The following is a 22,212-nucleotide window of genomic DNA, read 5'->3' as shown; positions in this document are numbered from 1 at the left end:
CCTCCAGCTGTAGCCCCATCCCATCTGACATTCTCTGCTACCCTTCCCCAGGCGATCCACCTGTGAGGAGGTGGATAAGGTAGCGAGAGTCTCTGGTGAAATTACTTTTAAAAAATATAAAATCTTGGGCCTGGCGGCGTGGCCTAGCAGCTAAAGTCCTCGCCTTGAACGCGCCAGGATCCCATATGGACGCCGGTTCTAATCCCGGTAGCTCCACTTCCCATCCAGCTCCCTGCTTGTGGCCTGGGAAAGCAGTCGAGGATGGCCTAATGCTTTGGGACCCTGCACCCGCGTGGGAGACCCGGAAGAGGCTCCTGGCTTCGGATTGGCGCGGCACCAGCCGTTGTGGCTCACTTGGGGAGTGAATCATCAGATGGAAGATCTTCCTCTCTGTCTCTCCTCCTCTCTGTATATCTGACTTTGTAATTAAAACAAATAAATCTTTAAAAAATATATAAAATCTTGCTTCTTCCCATTTTTTATTATTCTTCCAAGGGCATGGCAGTCTTCCTAGCTCTGTCCCTCAGTCCCCTTGCAGGAGGGCCAGGGGACAAAATCAGAGTGATGGGAGTTGATATCCTGAGTGGTTGTCATGACAAAAGGCAGGAGACACAGCCTATACTAACCCCATTTCAAGGAGTTAGACCGTCCTTAGTGAAGGAATTCCCTTTTGTCCCATTTGACTCATTTGTCCCCCTCCCTAATAGAAGACACCACTTCCACCATTTTCTCAGGTCTTTCCTTCCTTGAAGCCCCCTCCTGTCACTATGGCAGCAGACCTTTCTCACTTCCAGATAAACCTTGCTTTGCACACTGAAATTGTCCACACGAAAATTCTTCTTTCATGTGAGACAAGAAATGAGGCTGCTGTCATCTTTGGCGTCGAATTCCCTGCAACACATCCACCCACTCCTTCCTTCCCGTTTCCACTCTGCTTCAAGCCCTTCTCTCTGTGCCTTGCTCCCTAACACACATTTCCTGCTTTCAGAATTTTCCTTGAGTTTGATCCACTATGCGCACCAGCATCAGACCTCACATTCCTCAATCATTTTGTGATTTTTCTTGTAATCAAACACAAGAGTACCTCATGATCTTTAGGACAATACACAGCTGGCTTAATTTCCCATTTAAAGCAGTCTGTGGGCCAGACCAATCCATGTCTCTCACACCTGCCACTGCCTTATAAACACGATTTGTTCCAGGCAGGATCAATCTACTAACCTCACCCCCACAGATAATGAACGCCTAAGAGTGTCGCATCCTACCCTGCTTTGCCTAGCCCATGGAATACTACCTTCTTTATTCATTAATAACCTAGAAAAATTCTTAATGTTCAAGACCCAACCTCCGCAGCACCTTTTATGGGAGGCTTCCTAATTGTTAGAGCCTCCTAGTTCGAATACACTCCAAACCCCTCTAATGGATCAATTTATCAACACTCAATAGGCTTTTGCCGGGTGCAAGAAAGATCCTGCCAGGCAAGTTTAAGATGTGTTAAAGAGTCTCAATGAACCAAGCTTGGTGAAGGCAAGACCCACTGGAAACAAGCAAATGGCAAGTCCACGTGGCAATCCAGCATGAATTGAAACCCCGAGAGGAACAACTGGACATTACCACAAAGTCCACCCGTTAAACTGAAGACCTATGTTCCAGCTTCCTCAGCAGCATAAATCATCCAGACAGACAGTGAACAGTCTCACCCTTTCCCGGCTAGAAGCTGGGGAAAGAAGTTCATATTCCATGACTGCTAGGCCTCACCTCTCCTGGGGCTCTTGAATGTACGCAAATTAGAAATACAAAGCATCTTAGCATTTACATCTTCACTGACTCACCCAAGCAGTGAACAGAGTGAGGAATACAGACACAAGGGGCCAAGTTCAGAGGTTACCTGTTCTTGGAGTCTGTCCATGGGAAACCAGAGAGCAAGCAGGTACTGGGTAGGCCAAAAGTCAGAGTGCGAGAGCAGTGGAAGCTGGCGACCAAGAGAGCAAGCCCCTCCCTATCATGGGCCATTATGGGGGCTTGCGAGGGGTGTGGTTATGCAACAAAACAATACCACCCCCTCTGGGTTCCACGTGATGATTGGTGAGCTTCATTTAACTAACAGGTGGGCAGAAAGGATTAAGCAGGGTGGAGAGGCATGGCTTCCAAGCTTGCGAGCCTGAACTTACTACCTAAGACCACAACAAGGCTCACCTATGTGACAGCCCAGACAATAGAAAATGGTGATAGTAAGGCTATGGCTTCTGAAACATTAATGCGACATGTCCATAGCCGTGGTGGGTTCTTGCAAAGTCCCGAAAGGGAAGTCAGAGTGCTTATCTCATTCTAGCATGAGAGGCGGTAAGCAGTAAGCTGATTGACCCAAATTGTTTTCTGTAAACAGACTGAAAGGTTCTGCTTGCCTGGTTCTGCTGTTGGCTACTAGGAGGGATGCGACTCTTACTGACTGGACAGTTTAAAGTGCATGATGCTTAAGCTGAGTGTTCCCCGCAACTACCTGTTGACGGATCACTTGTAGCATGCACTGATGTAAGCTTGGTTTATTGAATGATTTGCATCACGTGTCAGCACTCTCTCGACTGGATGATCATTGCTTACAAACTCCTGCACACAGCTGATCGGGGCTGCTCCCCTCTTCCACATGTGGTGGAACCAGACGGTGCACCGGTCGGCACTGGCGGTGAGCTGGCTGGCTGAACTTCCAGGACTCTGCCTCCGACTCATTGCTGGGATACATTTGGTCAACCTGTAACATTCAGATGGCTAGCTAGGAGGTTTTTATTTCCCTTCCCTTTTCTTATCCCCCTGCCTACCTTTCTACTTACCTACTGACGTGCCTGTGTGCTTGAAAGCAAGCATATATTAAAAACAAACAAAAAACCTAATCTATAAAACCTTTGGAGTGATTAAGCCCTTCAGTAACCAGACCGAGACCCCTCAGAGAAATCCCAAGACTGGACTGTAGCTGTTGGCAGTCAGAAAAAGCAAGAACTAAATGAAAAACCTCCAAATGACTTACTGTCCCTGAGAGGATGGTAGAGAAAAATGGTAAAGGATCAAATACAAATGACAGAGACAACAAAGAAAACTTCACTCTAAAGGATGATGTCCACGAAGACCCAGCAAGGTCCTCCGCCCAGCAGCCACAAGACAGGAGCCTTGACAGGAGTCGCACAATTTCGTTCTGGGTCACTTTAACTCTCCTGGGCCTTATTACTTCATCAGTAAAATGAACAAAATGAACAGGCCTGATTTCCCAAATCTCTTTTACCTCAAAAGACTTTCAGAATTGCATTTTAAAAAAAAAGGAAAATAACACCTCTCATTGAGCAAAGTCTCATCTGCAAAGTGACCGGCATCTGGTAGAAAATACGTGATCCGTCACGTATGGAGCGACTCGTCGTCAGCCGCTCCAACAACCACATCATGAGGGAATTTCTCCTCTTGCTGCCTCTGGCTATTGTCAGACTCAGCAAGGGGCTGGCCCTAGATCAAGGTCATTGCAGCCACTCCTCTGCGTCTTACCTGCACTGCCATTTTGAAACGGCATTGATTAAAGAGCCTTCTTTTGGTGTGTGTTTCTATTTCCTCCAGGAAAAGACACCTAGTATCATGATATTGATTGGTACTTGACATTTTTGTTAACCACAAGCTCAGGGTTTCACAGAATCAGAAAATTCCTGGTGGCGGCGGTGGGGCGGGGGAAGGAACGGGTGAGTTGTGGAGGTCACCAAGGTTGAGTGGAAAGCCAATCACCAACAACATACTGAGGATCTACACAAGCCCATCACCATTCTAACAGAAGTCCTTCACACAGATTCTTTCCAAGTATCAGAATTAAGTGGTCAGTGAGTGTAAATAAAAATATGGCATCACAAGTTGCTAGGAAACCAAGATAACAGTGAAGCAAACAATCTCAGGGGGCCATCACATATGCAACTTGGTAAGGTCCCATAAATCACCAGACGGGGTATCAGGATTTCAAAGGCGCACCCTGTAAGCTTTCCCCTGGGCCTGTTGATTCAAGCTCCAATTGCACTGGGTCACCTATAGGGTAACATATAAAGTTGACCTTTCAAGCTTAAATATAGTTGCAGTCCTCATCTCTACTCAAAATAGGTACTCAAAATAGGTCATAGCACTTACCACATGTGTGTACCCTACTATGCCCCTGACGGAAATTTTCATGTAACTCTCACGTTAAATCTGTAGATTATGCTAGCCCCGATTTACAGAGAAATTTACAGAGATTTAGAGAGGCTGCACTAATTTAATTATCCAAAGTCACAACTCAATAGCTAGAAGACAAATTGCTGAGCTCGATGGACCTTCAGGGGACTTAAAAGTGCAATGAAAAAACTGCATGTTTTTCCTCTACTATTCTGCTTCACTTGATTCTTCCAGCAAGTGACAGACCCTGGGCTCTCCTACCATGGGGTAGCCTACACTCACTCTGACACGGTCTCTCTTCACCCTGTTTTAATTTGTGCCATGCTGTTCCGCAGGCCATTGGTTACCTTTCTTCCCTCCCAGGCAACAGGATCCTTAGGGGATGGCCCCGCAGTTGGATGTGGCAACCCACCCATGTAGCCACTGGGCCGTGAGTCAAGCAGGCAACAGGTGAAGGAGGTGGTGCCAGCTGTCCGTTCTGAGCGAGCCCTGAGCTCCATGCAATCTATGGCGCCCTCCAACCTCCCTCTCCAGCCAGCACTGCCCCCATGTCCCGGCCAGCACAGCTGACCATGCTCCCTTGAGCATTCACACCTCTGGCTGACCCCTCAGGGGTTTCTCTTTCAGGCTGTCTCAATGGTTCACTCCTACCAGATTTCACTAAGAAACACACACACACACACACACACACACAGGCCAGCTGCCCTGCAGCCAAGGAAAGCCCTCCCTGACCCTGGCACGCCCAGTCATTCTGCTTGTCCCACTCCCTGCTTTTCCTTATTTCACTCCGTTTAATGCCCTTCCCCGTCTCTTTCTGCTTTTCCCTCCACCTCCAGTCCCTAACCCTATCCAGGGCTGTTTTCCCTTCCCTCATGACGAAACCAGAGACATTCTCACACCAACAGTCATTTTGGAAACCCCGAAGCTGGCTGCCTCTTCCCTGAGTTCACACTACACCTTCCCCATCTTCTGCCATCCTCCCCAGCGCCAGTGAAGTTTCGTCCCACTCTCAGCCCTAATGTCTCCTGCAGCTTACAAACAGGTCTGTTTTAGCCACCTGGTGGTCTCATACTGCTGATCCCCTAACGGCACAGTCTCTGTGTGTGCCCTGTGGACTATCTGCCTAGCAGCTGGCCTCCCAGCCTATCACACTGTGTCATCATCATACTCCTCCTGAGAGCCAGGAGCCGGACTGGTTTGGCTTCTACCCTGTCATGATTTAGGGAAGAGAGGCAGAACACGGTGTACCATGGGATTATATGGAATTATTCTTTTCTAAAATTGCTATTCTGAGTTTGGAGTCTAGTATACAGTAAGTTAAAAACATAGATAGTATTTGAAAACACTTTGCAAATGCAGCATGGGAGCAAAGATTTGTTCTTCTACAGCACGACCCTCCCCTGAAGCTCCATCTCTCCATGTAGGCACTGTTGCACCTAGCAAGCACCCTAAGGCTCTCCCTAAGCTGATGTGCAGAGATACTCCCAATGCTGCGGCATTTCAGAGACAGCTGCAAGCCTTCCTACATCACAGCCCCTAACAAACCACACTGTCCTGAACTGCTGGGAACAGCCCTGTACCTTTAATATTAAAAAAGCTGGAAGAGCAACCACCAGCTGCGTGTGGCATGCGTCCAGGCAGACTTTGAGGGATTTGTGTGTAGAGACTTCAAGTTCTAGGAGGCTGGCTAAAAGGAAAAAGGAACACGTCAGCAGGGCCCATGGGGGTTCCTTGTGTGCTCAACGCGTCCTTGACATGGTCCGGTGTGCTTTCCTTATCCAGGAGCAGAAAAGTGTTGTGCAAGTGTCGGAGGGACGCGCACAGAGACACGAAGCTAAATTCTGAACCTGAAGCTTGGAGGAATTCAAACAAGGTTTTCAAAACGCAGAAGCCGGTGCCTTTTGACCAGGGTAAAGAGAGCCTCTGTTTTGTTCATCCTTAAATACAGAATACACTCTTTGACATCTGGAAATTTCAGGGTAGAGATATGAGAAAAGAGCTAGTATTATGCATTCTATTAAAAGGTTCTCGGCCCATGTGTATGCAAATCTGGTTCACTTAGATTAAATAGACAACACTTGACATACATAACGTGGGCGCTGCTTTGAGATTCTGCTGCTCTGGTTTGGAACCAGCTCCTTGCTAATGTGCCTGGGAAAGGAGCGCAAGATAACCTAAGTACTTGGGTTCTGCAGCCACGTGGGAGACCCAGAAGAAGCTCTAGGCTCTTGGCTCCGGCTTATCCTAGCCCTGGATCTTGCAGCCATTTGGTTAGTGAACCAGTGGAGAGAAGATGCCTGTCTCAATAAATATTAAATAAATCTTTAAAAAAAAATCCCACTTAAGTCTCAAAAGCAACATCCATGATAAAGGAAAAGGTTTTCTTGATGTAAAATTTAAAAATGCATGCATCTCTATCAAAAAGTAAGTACTGCATACTCCTAAGGAGGTCTGAGAGAACACACTGGAAACATGAAATTAAGAAAACAAAATAACGAAAGAAGTCAAAATACATACCAAAGATGTACCAAAGACAATGGGACTTGGTCTCATTCTCAGTATTTTGTTGAAATTGATTTGAGACATTCAAAAGAGGAAGATACAAGAACATAGGTGTTTAGCTTTAGAAAAAACAAAACAAAACACCCACTGGTAAAGACTGATGAACAAATGCTCATCAAATAGCTAATCTATGGTCAAACCTTCCAAAAGAAGTTCCTAAACTTAATTTTTAAAAGATTTGCTGCTCCATTCATTTCTGCAGTTTCCAATCACTTTAGTGTAATGGAGCTTCTGCGTAATTAGTGATGTGGCACTCACATGTATTTTGACAGGAGTCATGAAAAAATTCTGTTACTAATTGTAATTCTCTCCCAAAATTCTTACTACAAAGCCCATCCCTGTTAAGAGTTGATATTTTCCTTCTCTGAAACCTGAAAAGCAAAACTAATACATGAATAAGACCGAACTTTCCTGGGTCAAAGAACATGCTCCATTTCTACAGCCTGGAATAAGACAAAGGTATAAACACCACGGTTACCTCACTAGAAGTGCCTTGGCTTTGCAATTCTGTGTAATTTGGCATAATTTCTGACTCTTTCAAAAGACACACCATCATTTGTCATTTGCATAATCCTTTTTTCCTCCTATTCCCCACTGGCATGAATGGTCCATGCTTCCTGATCTGACGATCTGGACTGCAATGATCATGGAAAATAAAAAGAATAAAAAGAAAATCCTTTGATGCATTCTTCCAACCACTCTGAAGAGTATTGCTTCTTCAAGATGTCTTTATTCAGGCCTAGTGCGATAGCCTACTGGCTGAAAGTTTTGCCTTGCATATGCTGGGATCCTATATGGGAGCTGGTTCGTACCCGGGCTGCTCCATTCCTTTCCAGCTTCCTGCTTGTGGCCCAGGAAAGCAGCAGAAGATGGCCCAAAGCCTTGGGACCCTGCACCTGTGTGGGAGACTCAGAAGAAGCTCCTGGCTTCAGATTGGCTCAGGTTTGGCTGTTACGGCCAGTTGGGGAGTGAACCTGCAGATGGAAGTCCTTTCTCTCTGTCTCTCCTTCTCTCTATGTACCTGAGAAGATCCTTCTCTCTCACTTTCCTTCTGTGTAGCTGCTTTTCCAAAAAAAATAAATAAGTCTTAAAACAGAACAAAAATAACTGTATTCACTCTTACATCTAAAATGAAAAGAGCCCTGCGTTGTGGCCTAGTGGCTAAAGTCCTCGCCTTGAACACCCAGGGATCCCATATGGGCGCTGGTTCTAATCCCAGCAGCTCCACTTCCCATCCAGCTCCCTGCTTGTGGCCTGGGAAATCAGTCGAGGACAGGCCAAAGCCTTGGGACCCTGCATCCGTGTGGGAGACCTGGAAGAGCTCTGGGCTACCAGCTTCGGATTGGCGTAGCTCTGGCCGTTGAGGTCACTTGGGGTGTGAACCAACGGCCAGATGATATTTCTCTCTGTCTCTCTTCCTCTCTCTCTATATATCTGACTTTGTAATAAAAATAAATAAATCTTTAAATAAAAACAAAAACAACCAAAGCACTGCTATGTTCAGGGAATGTAGCCCAAAGTCGGCCAATTATTTTCTGAAGCAGAGAAGGCAGACAGTGACCTGCACTTGCTGCAATATGGCAGCCACCACCTCTGCTTCGTTGCCATGGACACATCCCTGTCATGCCTGTGCCTTCTCCTCTTCAGACCTGTTTATGATAGGCCGAGGTGTTTCCTATTATGGTGCCTATGTCTGCACAGCGCAGTGCTTGCCAGTAAAAAAAGCCAGAGGCTGCCAACATAGGATTACGGTGCAGCGGACCAAAGACGCTGATGGGAACCCGAGCACGCCCTCAGCAAAACTTCACAGAACACTCCTGAACAGGCGGAGGCCAAGAAACATAGCCCCTCTCCCTAGGCTCGCAGAGAAAGTATTCAGATGGGTCATGTTTTAGTCAGAGAAGACTGATAGTAAGCGTGTTTTTGCTAAAAGAACTGCAGAGGAAACAGAACGGTTTAAAGCCATGAGGATATTTCGTTATGTGACTGTAAACTTCAATGAAATGAGATGGGATTAATCCAGAATACGTTTTCCTAAATTTCTGAGAAATTAGTATACATGAGTAGACGAAGGGTAAGTAGGGAATGCTGAACATACTTGCTGACAACAGAAAAATACCTGTCTTAAAAGCGAAGACTATAATGCTCGAATTCTATCAGAGTTTATCCATCGGAGGTGAGACACAGGGTTTATGTCGCCCAGTGTCACACCTCCCAGACACAGTGATGAGCCATGATTTCTCCTGTTAAAGGCAGAGTATCTATGTATGTTATTTGGAATTCTTTTGCTGGTGAAATTTGCTACTTTTTTACGCCATTTAATTCTTTGTTCAATTAACTCTTTATAGCAATATGATTTACAAATAAGTTATACTTTGTGTTAGAATGTATTATTACTATTACTGTTTTTGTTATGGCTTAAGCTGTTCTACCTATGGCCTCTGACAATTCTTCCAGTTCGCGCCTGCATCCTGCTGTCATGTGCCCATCCCCCTCGGAGGGAGGATGTGTTGGTTTGAGCTCACCTTAACTGTCTGGCACTACTCCAGGCACTGTAAGATGCTCCAGGCGCATCTTGTATACTTCCTGCTTGGGTCCCTAGACTCAGATGTTTTTGGAGAAAGATACTCGCAATCAAAATCAGCTGTGCTCATGGGTACTTAAGTGTTGTTGAATGAATGCAGGCTCTTGGCTGACAGAGCAAGGAAACGCATGAGATCTAGAGGGTTAAGATGCTGAGTGGGGTAGAGGGCAGTTATGTTCTCCATATATTTTTCTTGACATTAAATATTAACAACAGATTTTGTGCCTGGATTACTCCTGGTATCAATCAGAACAACAACAGAGATACATTCATTTGGGGATGACGGAGGTGAATGGCTCGACTCTTGTCCAATGCTAGGAAAAGCTCAGAAAGTTCTTAGATACTCTACACAACAAACCCTCAGGTCAGTTTAATAAGCAACACTGAAAAACATACAAAGAAACAAAGGGAAAGTCCTTTGAAAACATAATAGGAAAAAGAGTATACAAAACAAAAAGCTGGCTTCGTGAGAAGCTGGGCAGGAGAGCATGGGCAACACTATGATAATGCCCCTTCACTAGTACCCACAGCGCAAGGTCACCACTGGCCGCCCAGCAACAGGAACCAAGATGACAAACAAACAAACCTCTCACCCTCACCTCCCCCAGTAAGACACACCAGTGCCATTCCATTATACATGAAAAGAGCGAGCAACATACCAGAGGTAGGCAACCTTTTATCGGTCAAAGGCCACTGGATACTGGGAAGCTCATTTGCCATATAAAATTGCCATCTTATAAATTAGCCTGCTATAGATTTGGTGGATTTCCAATCCTACCAGCAGGGGCCTATGCAAGGCCAGCCCAGAGGGATTTGCGGGCCTTCTTGGGTCTCTGGGTGGATGTTCCCCACCTCTGGTCTAGGACCATATTCATTTTTTTCATGTATTCAGTCATCATCGTGACCATTTAACAGATGGGGACCAAAGCACTAAAGGTAGGGTAGTAGTCCAACTGACTTAAGTAAAAAAGCACAGAATAAAACCAATCTGGGCATTCTAAGAAATGAATATTTAATAAGCAGGAGCTCTCTGCTGCAGAAATTAGGCATTTTCTCTTCTAGTAAAAGAAATCTCCCAGTGACAGTAGAGAACAAAAACCTATATATAGATTGCCTAAAACATTTTTCTAACCAGAAATGACAAAATTTTGCTTGTTGCTGGGTATAATAGTTTGTCTAAAACTAACATCTATAAACAGTAAGCAAACTGATTTAAGGGGGTACACTAATTAATATTTTCTCATTCTGTTATCAATTTTAATGTCTACCAAAACATACAGCTAGAAGACCTAACTTGTGGTTTCATGCATATTAGTCCTTGGGATAACCTGCTTAAGTGGGTATTTACTTTTAAAAATAAATTGTGCAAAATCACTTAGTAGCAACTATGAACAAACAAGGAAATGACAAGTTTGAGTGAACCTAAAAGAAAAAGGTCATGTTTTCTAGAACACTAGAAAGAGTGTAAGGCATCAAATTTTTTTTTTTATTGTTTTTGTTTTAACTCACTCTTTTACTATAGACAGGTGGGTACATGTATTTTACTCAGCATCAGGAATAGCCATGAACCAAACAGACCTTTTCGTAACTATGACTAAGAATCTCATAACTTTCCAACTACTTCCCCCCTTTTACTACTCCTATTTATAAACGAAAAAAAGCTCAGCTTCGGAAAGGTAAGACATGTTGCCCAAAATACTATGTGGGAATCTGAAACCAGGTTCGCCTCCCGAGAAACAGCCAGGTTCTTTCCACTCTACAAGCTGCCATGAACGCCCCTGTGCAAACTGCAGGCCAGCAATAAAGCTCATGCACCCTTAGCACGGACCATGCAATGGGAGGCTCAGAACACTACATGGAAGCTACTGTGGCTCACTGATGACAAAGCAGTCTCCAAGAGCAAAGGGTAATAAGCGATAACCAATCACTGTAGCTAACAGCTGAATCTAACTTTCTCAAGAGACGTTTGTTGTTTAAGCAGATAAAGTCTCATCCCTTTCCGGTGAATAAAAGAAATCTTCCTAACATTCTTTCACATCTAACACAGGTTAAAGAATCATCCGTCTCCACTTTCTAGAAAGATCTCTGGGTCAATGAAACCATGCCAGGTAGCCATGAACAGATTTATTGCTCTGTCAGAGCTATGCTGCTACAAAACAAACCCCAGAGACCTGCACCTTTAAAGGAATAGGTGCTTCTTGGTGAAAAAAGGTCAAAGCAAACTCCACACATTTTATACATCAACTCAAACTTGTGACATTCACAGCACTTCACCCAATAAGAATTACCTATTAATACACACCTGATCATCAGAAACATCTCCAATGAAAGGAAGCATTATCTACTATATTCACTGCTTAGGAAAAGTTTAACCCATTCCCAACATTCAGAAAGTCAGAATTTTACACTGGTCAAACCTTATGTTTTCCATTTTATTTTTGCTGAAGGGGGATTTTTCAACGTTACCACTATCTTAGAAAACAAACTAATAACAGAAAACAATGTTCCCAGCCTTGATTGATGTATTAGACATTCTGGATAATTAAATGTGAGGGGTATTTTCTAGGATGAAACACTGTCACAAGAAAAGAGTTGATAAAAGAGACAGAAATCTCTTAGAATCACTAGTGACTTGTTCATTTACAGCCAAGGGCCCTCCTATGCAAGAAAGCAAAAAAATTTTCATTGAAGTTGTTTCCTGGAGTTTTAGCTTGGGTGCAGTGGGTTAAGTGGCTGCCTGAAACACTGGCACCCCACATGGAGGCAAGCTCGAGTTTAAACTGATCCAGTTCCTGCTAATGTGCCTAGGAAAGCAGAGAATGAGTGCCCAAGTCATTGGGCATCTGCCACCCACGTGCGGGACCACACTGAAGCGCCCAGCTCTGGCCTGGCACAATCCTGGCCATTGAGATCATTTAAGGAGTGAACTAGCAGATGGAAAATCTATCTTTCCTGCTTTTTCTGCAATTCTTTCAAATATAATACAATATTAAAAAGAAAATTGTGTTTCCTCTCTTCCATTAATCCTAAAAGAAAATAAAGCATTTTTTTTCCCTATCAGTAGGTATAAAAGCAAGGATTCCCACCTCCTGTAAATTCAGCTTAAGGCACTATATATAAGTTACATAAAGTTTTTCTCATCTACCTTTGTTAAGTAGTTTATAAATACATACCACACTCAGACCATCACAAAACTAACAGTTTTGAGTAAACTTTTGTTTCTCTTTAGGCTCGTTTGTGAACTCAACAATGATTTTATTCTGAGTTTTAATATTTTAATGTAGAAAGTGAATTCTATTTTCTCTAAGATTAAAATGCTTCTTTCCAATGCATTTAGCTTTTCTTAACCGAAGGCTACTCCCACTCTGTTATCTTGTATTTGTATAATGATGAAGTGGCTCTCTGAACATCCTGTATTCATTCCAGCACCTCTGGGGTTCCTGAGGAGTACCTGGTAACTGCTGTTATGCACTGCCTGCCACAGAGCAGCAGGGGGAGCAGCCAGAGAGTATCCAGAAACAGCTCCCTAGAAAAGGCATTTCATTTAGGTAATTGGGATGTTTGCTAAGAACCAAACAGACAGTAAATTCCATGACGTCATAAGCACATTTTACCACGCTGGCCTAACAACATTTTGGAATGAACAAGAGGAAAAAGCGAAATCTCTCACAAAGATGCATGAATCCTAATGTCAAGACACACTTTTCAGCTTGCAGCGTGGTAGTTTGCAGCAATGGCAAGCCTCCGCATGGCCCCCAGCATGAGAAGCTAGAAACACGATTCATTGCTTCAGTGTTACTGTTTACAGGAAACCTAAAATGATTTCATGTTCTTCTTTCAAACCCTGTTGCACTTGCCCTGAGAACCTGTGAAATATGCATTATTAGGTCACAAGGGATGAAGTTGGAGGAGTCCACAGCATCATCCAGGAGAGCCCCGGGACCCTGAGACCCCCAGACCCCTTCCTTGACTTGCTTGCCAGTCCTTCCCAGCCCCCAATACACCGCCCAACACAGAAAGGTCACCAAAACACCCACCATGGAAGTTTTCTGTATGGAAACATATTCTACTAAGGAGATACTCCACAGAGTTGTGTGTAGTACCAGATGGAATTGTGTCCCCCTTCTAGGCCAAATAACATTGAACATACTCCAAAAAAGGAGTATGGCTGTGTTTTCAGCTTTAGAAGAAAACAAAAAAGTATTTAGTTCTTCTGTCTGGAATTCTGTAATTGGAATCAAAGAGAAGACTAAACTTCTAAATTAGAATTCAAATGGGTGTATCTGCATTATACCCAAGGAAACCGTCAATGGAACTCAAGCACCACTGACAACATAGAGATGTGAACTGATGACAGCTTGCTAAGAAGCATACGGTGAAAATTCACAAAAGTGAAAGTGACTGACCTAAACGACAAAATGATCATTTTTTTTACTCAGTGGACACCCAATCAAGTCTGGCTTAAACTCCAAATCATGTAAACAGGAACAGCGCCTTCCACTCTCAGACTCTGTATTAGCCAGCTGTAGTGTCTGTCCACACCGGCCTCCCAAAAGTCATAATTACAACCAAACTGAAGCTGAAGGGTGGTCATGTTTCGACTGTCAGGGAACAAGAAACGAAACCACCATTCAACTTGCAGGTCTGTCCTCCAAAGCTTTGAGATCTCGTGAAAATTGCCCTCGATTGTAGCAATGAGGTTCCAAAGAAAATCTGAACAAATCCCAGGCAGATTAATGTGTTTATGAGGGCAAATGCTGTAGATTTAATCACTCAAATTAAATGCCATCTGGAATCTCTTACTCCAATTGAGATGAGCATCCTACATATGAGACAGCCAGCCTTGGCCTTGGACAAGAATTCAATCATCTCCCTGCCTCAATTCCATCAACAAACAGTACGAGTGTCACAGTCCCTATATAGGAGAAACAGAGCTAGCTGCTTCTAAAGCATCATACAAAACTGTTAATTGAGTTAGGTTTCTCTTTTTCTTTTTTAGATTCGTAAAACACAGGTGAGTGACTTAGCCCAATTTTAAAAGTGGGTTTGTGAAAGAAATTTCCCTCTTCTACCACTCAAGTCCATCTCTGCAATAAGTACTTTCCTAAATCTGTTATCAGTGTTTTCACTGTGCCCTTTAAATTGATTAAAGTATGAAAACACATACACACACAGAAAACAAAACTAACATTTTCAAAGGCATAAAAAAAATGGAAAACACTGATGTGGTGAATTTTTTAGAAAAAGAATAACCAAAAACGTTCCAGACTTCTCATTCCTACTCAAGCGATATGCAACAACTAAGAAGACTTGCCACGTGAAACTCCTCCAGGTTCTAGTCCAGGTTCAAGGTCCTGTGTCCCTCCTGGAAACTCGCTCCTTTCACCTCTCAAGGGCATATGGTTATTCCCGATGGCCAGGGACCCAACAACCTTCTACTGAGATCTTTTTTGTCATTTCTATTGTCATTTTTCTTCATCCAAGTCACAGGGACTTCACACTTAGAAATGAATGCATTAACACAGAAATGAATGGCTCAGAGATTAGCAGGCTAAGCAACCGCCGTAGCTCAGATAACTTTGTCACGTCAACAACCTTTCCATCACCAGTTGGCAAGGAGGACATCATGGAAAAAGTATTTTCTCACTTTGTGTATACATCACTTCACCTCTCAAACTCTAAGTAACTCAAAGTCAAATTTCAGGGTCTTCGCAAGGAAGATCAAAAATTAAAAAAAAAAAAAAGAACCCATGACTTTTATGGATGCCATTAAGAAAACCCACTGACCAACTGTTGTGACTTAAACATTTTGTAGCCCTAAAGCACCAAGGCTTAGCTGGAGTTGCTTTACAACCTTCAGACTTTATATCACTTTTAAACTCAGACCTATGCCTCATCTGGAACGCGGATGTGTGGGAAATGAACTGAAGCTGCTTGGGCTGATTTTGTTTTTAAAAAAATAAAGAAAGAAAGAAGTAGTCAGATCATCCTGAAAACATAAGTGAACAGTTAGTAACCACGAGCTGGAGCTGCTCTTCCTATCAGCTCCCCACAACCAACCAGCCGAGAGAATGAAGAACTCAGACCCACTGCAAGAATGGTCTCACCCACTGCTTACAGCGTTCTGGGACACCCAGAATTCATTTACTGGTGTGCCAGTCAAATGACAAACTCTGTCTTCCAGAACTAAGAAGTTGTTAGTCATAGGAGAACAAGGGCAGCTTAACACCACAGCAGGGAGGGCTCTTTGGTAAAAAAGCAGACATTGGTCATGCAAAGGAGAAGCCACGCCACACAAGGAGGCCCAACTGGCCCTAAACACAGCGGGGTGCCCAGGGCTGCTCCAAATGCAAAGGTCGAGTTGCACCAGCAGGGAGTGTCTGGGGAGACCCTTTTCTCCACGTGGAGCTCAATTTTTTTTTTACTTACACAACAATGCAACCTACAAAAGCAATGCTAGGACAATCAACTAATAGTGGCATTTCTTTTTATAAAACTGCACAAGAAAAGCCAAATGGGACAAAACTGTAGGTTTAACAGGAAAGCATCACTCCTTGAAAGCTTTGAGCACACAGTAAAAGAGATAACCTGATTGACCTTGTAAATAGGTCAACAAAACAAAACAAAATACAGGTCTCTTACCAGGTCACTGTTGCTAACTCCCACCCCAGATCAGCAGCACTCCTTACTGGCTAAATCCCTCAGCCATCTGCAGCCAACATGCCCTCCCGGCCTTTCCCATCCCTCAGCCAAATCAGCATCAAACACACACACACACACACACACACACACACACAACCTGCACAACTAACTAAAAGGCAAAAGGAACAGGAACTTCAAAGAATGCAACAAAACTCGAGAAGCCCATACCTTGTCTTGCAGGCTCTATCTTAAGGCAGTGTCGTGCTGAAGGTTACTTCTCAGCACCCCCAAACTCCACTCTCTGCCAAGCCCAGCTGCACCCCGGCCCATAGTGGGCACACACGCCAGTTGCAGGCTCCTTGCAACCGCAGGACCCCGGACAACTGGACTAGCTCCTCAAAGACGAATGGCAACAAGGGCAACGAACCGCTGGAGCCTTCTAACTTTGTCAACGTCTCCTGTGAATGCGCCCGGCCAGCTGAATATATAAAGGCTCGGGTGCTCCCAGGGCACCCTGATAACGAGATGCGAGGAGGGGTAAGGTTCCAAGTTCAGGAAACTCCTGACTTGGGAGTGCGGTAGCTGGTGACGTCCAAGTGATTTCCTTGACACCCAGCAACTCTTATCTTTAACCAGGAATCCCAAGAACTCCCCCACCTATGCAATGCCAATGGATCCCATGGGGCTGCTGCTGCAAGGTCACTTGGGAATCCCAGCTCTGGGGATACTCAGAGTCAAAGTTGCTTTAAGGAACGGTGAATGGAGTAGAAAGAAAAAAAGAGGGGGCCATAGACATGGGAAAGCCCCTCCAAGGCAGCAAAAAAAAAAAAAAAAAAGCTAATAGGCAGTGAGACTGACCAATCTCTGCGGATTGTTTTTCCGTAGGGCCACGGGCACTCGTGGCATTCCTAGCCCCAGCAGTCCCGGGGGGCGCGGCGGCGGCAGCGGCAAGCGGCGCGGCAGGGGGGCTTACCTTGTTGGAGGCCATCTCACTGACAGAGTGCCTGGTCTGCAGCGTCTCTAGCTGGTCCAGACACCAGTCCAGCTCCTCCAGGGTCTCGCTGGCCAGTTTCTGGTAGGCCTCCTCTGCGAAGAAACAGGGAAAGGGGGGCTCAGTTCTCAGGCGCTTCGCGGGGCCGCCGGTGAGTTCAAAGGGTGCCATGGTGCCGTACCCCGCCATGCTCGGACGCCCGGTGCCCGCACATGAGGGCTGTTCCTTCATAGTGCCCGGCCCCGCAGCGTCACGGTGGCCGGGGCTCTGCTAGCGGGGCGGCCGACCTCGGGCGGGCACGGTCTCTCCAGCGTGGCGTCCGGGAGGGCGCGCCAAGTGCCGCCGGCCAACTTTGACGCGGAAAGCCCACGAGGCGACTTTTTGACGGCGGCGCAGCAAGCCGGGCTCCCAGGCACCGGAGCTCCGTTGGCGCGGGGCGGCGGGGCTGGCGCGCGCGCCCTGGGCGCCGGGCCCACGGAGGAGCGTCTGGTCCACGGCCCGGGATCCCTCGGCCTCCGGCCCCGAGGGCCTCGAAGCGAGTGAATCAGCCGCAGCTGGGTGCGCGCGGCCACCACGTTTCCTGTTTTCTTTCTCAAGTCCTGGGGCGGCGGGCGCAGCGCGGCTCCATCGCCCCGGCGTTCCGGGAACACTCCCCTTCACGCCCCTCACGGCCCGCGGCGCTGTCTGGCTCCTCCTCAACCCCCTTACAAAGAGATTCCGAATTGCCAAAGCCTGGCCGCCCCACCCGCCGCGTCCCCTGCAGCCCCGCCACCTCGTCGCGGCATCACCCAGCGCAGCCGGGGCGCCGCTCGCTTTGATGAAGCGCAGCCGGAGAGGAGCGAGCGTGCGAGTCTGTGGGGCGGCTGTGGGGCTGTCTACGCAGGGAGACTGGCGGAAAACCCGGCGTGGAGCGCCCGGCGCCCGCCTCTCGGGGTCGCGCCCGGCGCGGGGCTCCAGCGGCACCCGACGCGCGGGCGCGCGCAGCCTTGCACCTGCCCGGCCGGGACCCCGTGCGCCCCGCCGAGCCCGCGCCCCTCATCCCTGTGGCCCCGACTACCAGGGTTGCTGGGTCTCCTCATGGTTTTGCGGGAGGGCGCTTTGGGCACTCAGGGGAAAGGTTGTTGAGGATCCGCACTGTCTTGCCTGATGGGGTTAGGTTTTGTGTTTCTGAGGGTTTAGGATATACCTACTTGGGGGGGATAGGGTTGTAGGAATAAATGACATTTTCTAGGAACACCTGGCTCTTCCAGTACCCATCACTGCTTTCACTCAGCACCACGCTGCTACATTTTGGGGGTGGACATAAGCAAAGAAAACAATGTTGGGGGGGGTCTGGACGCTTTGGAATTCACAGATTGGACAATATGTTTCGTTTTTATAACCATAATTGCCTAAGAGTAATCTTAAAGGAACAGCAACGTGAAGACACCACATGCAGGGCGACTTAACACGTGTCCGGCATACATGCTTTTTTAATGGAATTGTACAAGAGCCCAGGACGACGCCCTCAGTGTGCCAAGGAAGAAAGTCTGCAGGGGTGCTTCTGCCAGGGCTAAACTACAAACATGCGTGGGTGGGCTAAACTGCCCAGACCTTCACACCCGGAGATCAGACAGCAGTTCCCCACCACTCTCCCTGTGTCCATTAGCGTGGTGGACAGAAGCCACCCAGCGCCTCGGTTCATCTTATAAAGCCTGTTCATTGCCAATGAGAAGGAAGACATTGGAATGCTTTTCTCTGACTCTCAATCGACAGGTGGAGCTGAAAGTCTGCCCTTGAAATTTAGACTGCATAGACTATCAGGGACACATTTCATGGATTGAACCTCAGGCCCCCTGGTTTTTTCCAGATAGGTTTTTATATAAATCTGTTAAGCTTCTAATAACTTTCTTATTGGAAAGGCAGATACACAGAGAGGAGGAGAGACAGAGAGGAAGATCTTCCATCTGCTGATTCACTCCCCAAGCGGCAGCAATGAAGCCAGGAGCCCCAAGCCTCTTCCAGGTCTTCCACATGGGTACAGGGTCCCAAGGCTTTGGGCCGTCCTGGACTGCTTTGCCAGGCCACAGTCAGGGAGCTCAGTGGGAAACAAGGCTGCCAGGATTAGAACTGTGACCCATATGGGATCCCGGTGGGTGCAAGGCAAGGACTTCAGCTGCGAGGCTACCATGCTGGACCCAAGGTTGCAGTCACTTTCAAAGTGTTTGCTATTATGTGCACATGGCTTACTATTATCTAGAATCTTGAGTATGCACTATTCACTTTGAGACTTTAGCATAAAATCTGTTTCTTTCAATTTGCTTCTTTTTCTCTTTCTTTCAAAAAAAATTTTTAAAAGATTTATCTATTTGAAAGGCAGAATTACAGAGAGGAAAAGAGTGGGGGCATCTTCCATACTCTGAATCATTTCCCCAAATTGCCACGATGTGCGAGAAGCCTTTCAAAGATTCTTCCAGGGCCCACAGGTGGGTGCGAGAGCCCAAGCACTTAGGCTAGCCTCAGCTGCTTTGGCAGGCGCATCAGCAGGGAGCTGCATTGGAAGTGGAGCAGCAGGACTTCAATCAGCATCATTACGGGTTGCTGGTGTTGGTGGGGGTGGCGGCTTGACTTGCTACAGCACAACCCCAATTCTTCCTTCTCTCTTTATGCCAACTTCTAAATATATACTTCAGGTGAACAGATAACGGCCTACACCTTGCCAGGTCTATTCATCTTGCCAGAAGCTTTCTTTCCTTAATCAAGAGAACAAGCCTCAAGAAAACTTCATAAAACACATCTGTAGCCCTTCCTCATCCAAGTACATAAAATGCCTGCTACACAAATGAAACCTTCCACACATAGGCACTTGTAAAGCCCAAACCCTGCGGATCACAAGCAATCTGCCTCTGCTGTAACAGTAAGATTTTCACTTTTCTGAAACCCCCCACGTGTGAATGTTAACTACCTCATTACCACAATACTGGTGGATGCACTCTTCCTTTATCTTCTCTATGCTGCATCAATATGAGATGCATATAATGTCTCGGTCATTTGAGTTGCACAGGCAGGGGGTTAAAAAACAGAGCCAGTGGTCCTGGTGCCGTAGCCTAGTGACTAAAGTCCTTGCCTTGCATGCACCCTGGGATCCCGTACAGGTGCCAGTTCTTGTCCCACCTACAACACTTCCCTTCCAGCTCCCTGCTTGTGGCCTGGGAAAGCAGGAGAGGACGGCCCAAAGCCTTGGGATCCTGCACCCATGTGGGAGACCCAGAAGAAGCTGCTGGCTCCTGGCTTCTGATTGGCTCAGCTCTGGCCGTTGCGGCCACTTGGGGAGTGAACCAGAGGATGGGAGATCTTTCTGTCTCTCCTTCTTTCTGCAAAACTGACTTTTCAATAAAATAAATTAAAAAAAAAAAAACAAAAAACCAGAGCCAGTGTATGTGGGATCTCTCCATGACCATCTTTGCAGTCACTGGTTTCGTCAGCAAGCAGGAAACCAACTCGCTCTGCAAGGGAAGGCTTCTTGTGTTTCTGCTGCTCTGTGACCATCTCAGAGTGCGAGCCCCAGGGACTCCCGGCGCATTCATGAAATGCACCTCGCCGCTCCCCATCTCCGCCTTCACCAACTTCCCCAAGCTTTGCAGAAATCAGCAGTACAAATCCAGGTCCCAGACCTACCAGGCTGTGGCTCCACATATCATATTTCGCTCTTTATTTATTTATTTATTTTTACATGGAGAAGTAATTCCAGGAAAGTTTCAGGCTGGTATTTCAAGACATCTTGCATGTCAGTTTCACAAGGTCTGCTCTTAAGATCATGCAGTGAAAAGAGAGACAATTGACAAGATCCATTTCACATCTAAGTGATAGATTAGTTATTTCACAGTCAGGATTGGGGTACAATTGTAATGTGGCACGTAAATGTAGTTTTGCTTCTAGATCTTCTGCATACACCAGATAAAGGCGAGAACTTACAAAGAGGGCTGTGAGCTTCTACCTGCGAGTAAGAACATTACTCAGAGAGGAAGTAGGTTGGGTTGATAGACTATCCAAGAAATATTGTTGATATTGACACAGAGCTGAGACTGTTACTTCTTCTAAATTCCAAGGCAGTGGCCAATATGCTTGGCCACAGTTTTTTTCAAATCACTATTTAAGTTCCGTTTTTAGGAATTGTGACCCCAAGTGTTCTAAGACATTGAGTAACTGACCTTTTCATCCCTAACCAAAAAGAAACAAAAAAATAACCTCATGTGGAGTTGCCAGCTATCCTACAGGAAATTGAGTCACCACCCCCAAAGAGCACACCTAATGTCATCTACAGCTAGCTAACAGGACAAAAACAGCGAGGCGGTTACTTTTAGATTTCACCAAGAACACACACTGCATTAATAAAATACCTTCTCCTGCACCCTCCACCTTCACTGGCTGCCGGAAAGTTGTATATATTGTGGCCTGACTTCAAAAAGAGTAGGAAAACTTTGTTTTCTGTTTTTATCAGTCTCTAATGTTGCTAAGTCAAGGAACTCCAACGTGGAACACATCCAAGTCAAAACCATTGACTAAATCCTGTGAAGGTTAGCAGAAGGGCTGTGGAAAAATAGCTTGAGCCTTTGGAAGTCTCTCCTGCAGCCACATCAGTTTACTTCAACACACCCTTGAACTAGGCAACTCCCGCGAATCTGCTCAGGGTCTCCGGCGAACAGGCTGTGCTCAGCTCTTGCCGGCCAGTGCTTGGCTTCTGTCACTGTGATGCACTCAAGGGTTCCCCTGACACAGGACCTGACACCGTGCCAGGAGTTCCAGGAGGAGATGCTGAAACAGCAGCTTCCCTTAGCAAGGGGGAGAACTCGCTGCTTCGGAGCCACCACAGTTAGCTGGAGGTGGAGGTTGTCCTCTTATGGAATGGGCAGCTCTGCCGGCTCACCCACAGCTCACGGCGCTGCTGGCATTGGAGGGCAAAGAAAACTCTGTCCAGGAAGTGGAACTATATGGAGGCTGGTTCCTTGCCAGTGCTGGAAGAACTGAAGGCCTGTACAAGTATCCCAATTCCTAGATACTTCTTACTTTGGACACCATTCACTTAGCCTTATTTTAAAAAAAAAAAAAAATAATAACAGTGTAATCAGATTGGTCTTACAATGACTTCATGAAATAGCTCCTAAGAACAAATAGTTACATATATATATATCTTAGTAGCCAATTCTGCTTTCTCCTTTCCTTATTCCCAAATTCCCTGTGACTTCCTAAGGAAAGAGTTGCCAGGATCTAAAGCAGGCTA

General features: G+C 46.1%; 1 protein-coding gene across 6 annotated transcripts in view; it reads right to left on the bottom strand.

Moving 5' to 3' along the window:
- Nucleotides 1-22,212, bottom strand: part of PDE4D (phosphodiesterase 4D) — a 691,343-nt gene that overhangs the window by 31,293 nt on the left and 637,838 nt on the right. For 4 of the 6 annotated variants that reach the window (XM_004583718.3, XM_004583722.3, XM_004583720.4 and 1 more), the window contains exon 6: nt 16,935-17,047. In XM_004583718.3, the coding sequence (XP_004583775.1) occupies nt 16,935-17,047 (113 nt within the window). Of the gene's footprint in view, nt 1-16,189; nt 16,636-16,934; nt 17,048-17,133; nt 17,810-22,212 lie in introns of those variants that run through there. The other 2 variants (XM_004583724.2, XM_058680116.1) reach the window with 2 other exon arrangements.

Source organism: Ochotona princeps, chromosome 23 (genome assembly GCF_030435755.1).
Source record: "Ochotona princeps isolate mOchPri1 chromosome 23, mOchPri1.hap1, whole genome shotgun sequence".
In the NCBI taxonomy this organism is placed as follows: Eukaryota; Metazoa; Chordata; class Mammalia; order Lagomorpha; family Ochotonidae; genus Ochotona; species Ochotona princeps.
The sequence above is the reverse complement of the archived record's forward strand: the minus strand, read 5'-3'. Positions and strand labels throughout refer to the sequence as shown.